The sequence below is a fragment of the Myotis davidii genome, unplaced genomic scaffold, assembly GCF_000327345.1.
Source record: "Myotis davidii unplaced genomic scaffold, ASM32734v1 scaffold54, whole genome shotgun sequence".
NCBI lineage: Eukaryota > Metazoa > Chordata > Mammalia > Chiroptera > Vespertilionidae > Myotis > Myotis davidii.
In genome coordinates, this window is record NW_006287915.1 from 766,155 (window position 1) to 774,237 (window position 8,083).

At 45.1% G+C, this 8,083-nt stretch overlaps 1 protein-coding gene across 1 annotated transcript in view; it reads left to right on the forward strand.

The window, feature by feature from the left end:
• The window catches only part of LOC102756944 (negative elongation factor B-like), a 15,719-nt gene extending 13,193 nt beyond the window's left edge, over nucleotides 1-2,526 (forward strand). The window contains 1 exon segment of the mRNA XM_015561326.1: nucleotides 2,514-2,526. Within this exon segment, the coding sequence (XP_015416812.1) occupies nucleotides 2,514-2,526 (13 nt within the window).
• Nucleotides 2,527-8,083: the final 5,557 nt, after the last annotated feature.

Consider the following 8,083-nt stretch of genomic DNA (forward strand, 5'->3'; position numbering starts at 1 on the left):
TTATACCAGTTGATTCAATCCTATCAATCTCTATTCCAAAGGTTAGGGCATTTCTTATCTCCATTCCAGGGAGTAAAGATTATGTAGCTTAAGCATGATTGTTCGTAGTTAAAGTGATTAATTCCCCGCCTGGCACTTAGTTAGGGTTTTATTCCCTCCCTAACTTCAGGGGAAAATCCCTACCTGGGGAAACAACCTTTCTCAGAGAGGTGACCTTGGTTAAAACACATAGCGCCAAGAAGGTGAGCAAACATATTAAGAACAGTATGTCATATATGCCAGGTCCCTTGAAACAGCAAGGATGGACCGGCTCCCGGCAAAAATCTGCTTCTGATTTTTTTCTGTTAGCAAAAGCAGGTATTAATGTAGGTCTTTTATAAAAACAAAGTGGCAGAAAGCCAACTGCCAAACAGCCAGGGATGCCTGTCCTGGGACAGAGAGGAGGGCCAGCGGGTTTAAACCTCTTCAGAGCTCTCTGAGGAGACACTAGTAATCAAACGCCCCAGGGTGACAAGGAACCACTATGCCTTGCGGGGAGCCTGGGGTGAGAGCAGTTGTCCCGGAGCAGCTTTTCAGGAGGTCCATCCAGGGATATTCTTCTTGGTTAAAAGAAATGAGGCCCCATGTCCAGCCAGGTACTGGAAACACAGAAGGAGATATGAAAATAGAGATACCGGTCTAGTGGGAAGAGATTAAAAAACAACTAGCCCCAGCCGGGTCCGGGTTCAATGCTGGTCAAGGGCATGTACCTCGGTTGCAGGCTCATCCCGGGCTCTGATCAGGCACCTGCAGGAGGCAAACAATGGACGTGTCTCTCTAGCTCTCCCCCTCCCTTCCACTCTCTCTAGAAATCAATGGGAAAATATCCTCCGGTGAAAATTCACAACAGAACAACTAAGTGAGTAAACACGTAATGCAGGTGGTGGTAAATGCTATGAAGGCAAAGATAAAGCAGGACAGAAAAAAGTAAAGGGGAGGAGAGGTTGCTTTTTTGTCCAAGGGGGAGAGAGAGGCTTTTTCTGACGAAATGAGATGGAGGACTTCTTTCCTTTTTTTAAAGAGATTGGGAGATAGCTCAGAGACGAAGGGAGCTGTACAGGATCTCAGGGAGAACATTCAAAGGGTGGGGTAACAGCGAGGGCCAAGCCTGTGCAGACACCGTAGGCAGGTCAGAGGGGCAGGAGAGAGGCAGGGGATGATGCCAGAGTGAGGTTGTGCCAAACGTGGTCCAGCGTTGGGATCTGATCCTCAGTGAGATGGCGTGTCACTGGAGAGTTTTGAGCAGAAGAGGAGTGTGATCTCATTTATATTTTACAAGGATCATCGCAGCTGCTGTGTGGAAAACAGTGGGGTGGGGCTGGGGTGGGGGCAGCGGTAGGGGCTGGGAGAGCAAGCAGGAGGCTACTGCAGTAATCCGGGCAGAGGGTCTGGTGGGCGGCTGTGTAGCTGTTGGGGAGGCGGTGAAAAGCTGTCAGGTTCCAGCCACCCTTTGATGGTAAAGCCTGAAGCCAGAAGGCCTTGCCGAAGAGGATGTGTGTAGGATGTGAGAGCGAGAGAGGCATCTGTGATGACTTTGGGGTTTGGCCCCAGCAACTGAAAGAATGGAGTTACCATCTGTAGGGCTGAATAGGGTTGTAGGTCTCCATTCATTCCTCTCTGTGCCGTTCAGAGCTGCACCGGCGAGGGGCCCTCATCTCTACCAGCAGCTACTACTGACAGGTGCCGGGCAGAAGAGCAGGGAGGGGACAATGTTTGTTGGGGGCTTAATGCTTCCTAGTCACTCTACCAGGTGCTTTGTTAGGCACTATCTCATTTCTTCTCTACAAGAAAAACCCTACAAATTTCATTTTCATTTTATTATTAAAACAATTGGGGGGGGGCAAGAAAATTGAGACCAGTGGGCTAAAGAAGTGCTCCCTCAGGTCAAAAGTGGCAGAGCCTCTTCAAACTCAGGAAGTCTAGTTGCCTCTCAGGCGTATATGCATCCCACTGAGAAAATCCATGGGACAGGGAGCCTGAAAGGTGCTGGGAAAGACATAGGGGCCCAGGGACAACACTACAGGCAATGACGGTAAGTTCCAAGTAAACCAGAAAACTCTTTAACCAGTTCTTTTCAGGTTCATTATCTGGACCAAGCCATGTGTGTGTGCGTGTGTGTGTGTGTGTGTGTGTATGTTGTCCTACTCCACACTTCATTTTTCCATGCCTCCATTGTCACAGCCCAGCCCTACCCTCCCTCCCTGTCCCAAAATCATTCTGAGACATCCCCTAAGGGACGCAGGAAACTTTGCTATTAAGGCACTCCTCACCCTTCATCTCTAGGCTCTTCCTCTCTCCTGACATCTCTACCTAGTTGTAAATCCAGATATCAGGTTAAACGAATTCAAGTTTAGAACTTGTCCACTGTAAACTATCTCCTCTTCCATGATTTCCCACTTCTATAATAGCAGTACGATATTTCCTGTCAGCTGGGCTTGATGCCTAACAGTCCATCTTGTCTCACACCCATGCAGGTGGAAGATCTAACTCCTCAGTGTCTTTCACAGCCTTTCCTACAATCCAAGGTCACTGCCACTCTGTCACGCCCTTCATGACCTGTCACCTGGATTCCAGCAACTGCCTCCTGTTTCCCATCCCATCTCAATCACTTTCTCCTTCCATCCATCCCGTGTATTTCTGCCAGATTACGTTTTTCTAAAGCTCAGCTCTCATCATGCCACGTTACCCCTTGAAAACTGTCAATGTTTTCCTGTTGCTGCCAAAATAAATACAAACCCTCAGGCTCGCATTCAAGTCCCACCCAAATTCCTTTCTCATCCCCGATCTTCCGTAGCATCTTCTATGAATAACTGCCGTGAAGTGCTTCTATACACAGTTTCCTTTGGACTTTTCCATCTCCGTGCTTTTCTGACACCAGATGCCGTCCGCTCACCCCTCCGCCGCTGCTGTCTTTGGAGTCTATGAGTCATGCAAAGTTTATCTCAAAATCCTGTCTCCTCCATAGAGGGATTTCTCGGGAAACTTTTCCTTGAGCCTCTTAATGCATACCTCTCTTGTGGCATTTATCAAGACATTTACAGCTGGCTGTTTCTTTTCTCCTGTAGTGGATGTGAATTTTCAACTACAAATTCAGATGGTCAATAAATGCCAATTAAAAAAAACCAGTATTATATTTGATTCCATGTCCAAATACCTTCAGGTTACTGGAGAATTCAATCTTTCCGAGGGATGAATGAAAATTGAAGGAGCTTAAATGGTACCACTGAGCCCAGACTGAGGATTATGAGCCTTTAGTTTCTAGCCCATGATTTGGTCTCATTATCCAGGCATTTGTGGTTCTTGAAGGGAGCCCACTGGTTGGGACATACCCTCTCTCCTTGGTCCATTCTTCCCCTCTAAATTATGTCCTCTTGTTTATAGTGCTATTGGAAGGAGGGACAGGCTCCAACTACCCTTGGATCCAGCTGAATTTTACTCCCTTTCCATTTGGGAGCCCTCTCAAAGATGCTCTTTTTTCTCTGCCTTTTTTTTTTTTAAAGTAGATATCTAATATATATATTTTAAAAAATTATAAAGCTTTCACACAAGAAAATAGGAGAAATTGTCTTCCTCTTATTTTGCTTTCTGCTCTAACACACAAACCTCCCGAAGGCAAAAGAGTCAGTGGGTCCAGCTTCTTCTTAGTCTGGTGCAGGCTGAGAAATCAGAAAACAAGAGACAGGTTCTTTTCTCAATAAGGATCCTGTCCTCCTTGTGCAAGTGATCTGCTGACAGCAATGGCCTTATTCAGTTTCTATCCTTTGCTGCCAGTGCACATTGCAAAGGTATCTGGTTTACTAAGTGGGCAGGACTCAGGAGGATTCGAGCAGGGAGTATACATTTGTGTTATTTTGTTTTTCCTCTATCACTGACGTCAGATGTCCTGTTGCTTTTTCCTTCTCTCCCCTGAGATAGTATCTCAGGCAGACAACGTGGCTTTACCTGTCCAAGCATTAGAACACTCTTATTTCCTGTAATTGGGAAATGTGACCAGTCAGGCCAGACTTTTGCTCTCTCCTCCAGTTTAAACCTTCTTCCCTTTCCCTAGCTCATGTCTAACCTATGCTCAGACCCTGGATTCAGGAAGGGGATTGTGGTCTACGTGACTCCACATCCTCTCCTGTCCTCCAGGATTCTATTGACTGTGGGAGAAAGGGGTGGAGGGGAGGAAGGATGGTAGGAAAAGGGGCAAATTGTGATTATCAAACCAACTGTTAGAACATCTCTCTTGACCATCCAATGCCTTCTCTCTCTTTGAAAAAGCTCAAAGGCTGGCTTGTTTTCCTCGTGAGGAACATTTGTAGGTACTTTGAAGGACTTCTCTATGACCACATTCAGGCTTCTGCCCTGTCTAATGCACTCTTCGTCTATTCCCCACACAGTTCTTTCTCTTGTGCCAGCTTCTTTCCCTGGTGTCCACTTGGCCCCCTGAATACATAGTACAGGCTCACCTCCCTCACTCCCCATCCCCACTGAAACCTAGGAGATCAGGCCAGCAGGGGCCGTAGAGGGCAGCATCTGTCTTCATGTCCACACTCAAACTCTTGTGGTCACATGTAGATTCCTGGCTCTGGTAGGAGAACTGCCGCATCTCAGTGAGCACCTAGGTGGGGACTAGGTGAGCTGTCCCTTTCCTCTACTGACACCACACCCCCAGCTCTGAGAGGTTCTCTGGCTGCTTCCTTCACTTGGCGTGGGGTACAGGGGCAGTCCAGCGCCCATTCTCCTAGCGGACAACCCTCTTCAAAGAAAGCCTCTTTTCTCCACCAAATATCTCTCCTTCCTCAGACAAGCTGAAGGCAGGTAAAAGGCTGAGGGTCACATGATCACATCTGGCCACTCTTAGCAAGTCCTAAGCTGGCATCTCCAACACCTCTCTCTTTAGAACTTGTACTCCTTAGCTGTTGTTCTCATCTTTCAATTACAACTGAAACTCGGAGTAAGCGGGAACAAGCTGACAAATTACGTAACCTTCAAACACATTCATTTTGGGGGACATATACATGCAAAACAACAGTTTAGGAAAATGACTTTTGACCAAAAAAGAAAGATAAAAAGAAAACGGACTTCGTTCTTGTAAACATATGTCGAGCACCAGTTGGACTGGTTGTCTGTCTCCCACCTCTTGGGATTGGAAAAGGGCTGTTTATATGTCCTGCAGCTTCTTGAGTAGCCTTATACTATGACCAGTTATGGGAGATATTTCCTTGGTCACTTCAATTTATTACATGGCAAATGTTGGCAGAAGTAATTACATTTCAACTGTTTGGGGAAAGTATTTTTTAAAATTTTTTTTTATAAGTTGCCGTGCATGTGCAAAAATTCAACCTCATAGACTTACATGTCAGTCAGCTGCTTTCTTCCTTCCTGAACCCAGAAAAAGGACTATCACATTCCCCTGTTTCCTACCACTTCACGGAAAAACAAAACAACACAATAGTTACATGGTGTTCTAGCAGAGCTATTTGCATGAGAGAAAATAGCTTTTGGACTATTTTCCACGGGGCCTTCCTTGCCATCAGAGCAGCTCCTGGGCTTGGGGAGCGCCATAAAAGGTGAGGGTCAGGATCTCAGGTTGCATGAATGAGTAGAGAATTGTGGGTGGGACACAAAGGCAGGCTCTGCAGGGGCCTGGAATTTGACCTTGTGACCTAGAGGAAGTGCTAGTGTTTGCATTTGTAACATGTTTTTCTTTTAATCATTAAAAAAGAATTCTGACTTTATCTGTGTTTCACAGTGTGGCTCATAGACCATCTGTTCCAGAATCAGCTTCAGAGCATGTTTAAATGCAGGTGCCTGGGCCCCAGGTAAGTCTACAAATCGGAACCAAGCAATCGGAATCCTGGAATCTACATTTTCAATGAGCCACCCACTTCTCAAGTTTGAGAATCCTCGTAGGCTATGCTCTCCGTGTTGGCACAGACACTCTGGAGAGGTTATCCGGCTCAGGTTATTCATCTTCTTGGAGCAAAACCACCAAAGCCCCCAATTCAATTTCCTGTTCATCCTGACAAACTGGTTTCACGAAATAATGTCATGTTTTGTCCCCTACTAGTTGCTGAATTCTTTCTTTTTTCTTTAATTATTTTTAAATTAAAGTTGACATACAGACTATACATTAGTTTCAGGTGTACAACCTAATGGTTAGATGTTATATAACTTATTAAGTGATCATCCCAGTAAATCTCCTACCGATCTGACACCACACATAGTTATTAAGAATATTATTGACTAGAGGCCTGGTACATGAAATTTGTGCACTTTTGGGGGTGGGGGTCCCTCAGCCCAGATTGCAAGAGGGCACAGGCCAGGCCGAGGTACCACACCAGTGTACAATCGGGGCTAGGGAAGGACACAGGAGGTTGGCCAGCTGGGGAGGGCTCCAGGACATGTCTGGCCTGTCTCACTCAGTCTCAATCTGCCGGACACCAGCAGCAAGCTAACCTACCAGTCATAGTGTCTGCCCCCTGGTGGTCAGTGCATGTCATAGCGAGCGGTTGAGCTGCCTTAGCATATCATTAGCATACAGTATTATGCTTTGATTGGTTGAACTGATGACCAGATGATCGGACACTTAGCATATTAGGCTTTTATTATATAGGATTATATTCCCTATGCTGTACTTTATATACCTGTGACTCTTCTGTAACTACCAATTTATATTCCTTAATCCCTTCACCTTTTTCACCCGTCCCCCCAAGCCCCTCCCATCTGGCAACCATCAAAATGTTCTCTGTATCTATGAGTCTGTTTCTCTTCTGCTTATTTGCTTATTTTGTTTTTTAGATTCAATCATTGACAGATATGTATTTTTTTAATGTAGTTTTATTGATTTTGAAGAGGGAGAGAGAAATAGAAACATCAATAATGAGAGAGTATCTTGGATCAGTTGCCTCCTGCAAGCCCCACACTGGTGATCAAGCCCACAAACTGGGCCTGTGCCCTCACTGGGAATCAAACCATGACCTCCTGGTTCATAGGTTGATGCTCAACCACTGAGCCACACTGGCTGGGCAGATATATGTTTATTGCCATTTTATTTTTCAGATATTATTTCTTCTTCTTCTTCTTCTTCTTCTTCTTTTTCTTCTTCTTCGTCTTGTCTGATGGCTGTGGCTAGGACTTCCAGTACTATGTTGAATAAGAGTGGTGAGAGTCATCTATTCTTCTCCTAAGTTCATCCTTATATCCAGAATTTTGAACTATGTATCTAATAGATGGCTTGCCTCCATTTTATTTATTTATTTATTTATTTATTTATTTATTTATTTATGTGATCCTCACATGAGGATATTTTTCCATTAATTTTTAGAGAGAGTGGAAGGGAGGGGGAGAGACAGAGAGAGAGAGAGAAACATTGATATGAAAGAGACACATGGATCTCTCACATACACCTGATTGGGGCTGAGGATTAAACCTGCAACTGAGGTAAGTGCCCTTTACTGGAATTGAACCTGGGACTCTTCAGTCTGTGGGTTGATGCACTATCCACTGAGTCAAACTGTCTAGGACTTGTTCCCATTTTTTTTCTTAGTTCTTTTTCTGAAGTTTTGTTCTGTTGCTTCATTTAGGACATGTTTTTCTGTACCCCACCTGGATACCCCATCTGGACCTGATATCCCACCTGTACCTCTTAGAGCCAAGGTTAAATAGCTTGTGCTTTCCTTAAAACCCCTCGCCCCAGCTGCCAAGGTTAAATGCACAACTGTAAAAGCTTGCCTGTCCTAATACAAACAAATCTTTAGAAACCACTAAGGTAGAAGGCCCTGCCCACTCATCCAAATCCAAGCCCCAAAGCCACAGGTCATGGCATCCCCCAAATCCTCTCCTTCTTAACCAAAATCTCACTGTTTTAATATTTTAACACTCCCAGCCAAGGACCAAACACTGGAATCTCTGAAGGGTCAGGTCTCTTCTCATCTGAGTTATTAATCAATTGAGGGAACAAAACAAAGGGTGGCAAATGAAGACCAAAACATCATCAACATCCTATCTAATAACAGACAAACGTGGTAATTGACCGTACCTTTGCTATGCTTCCCAT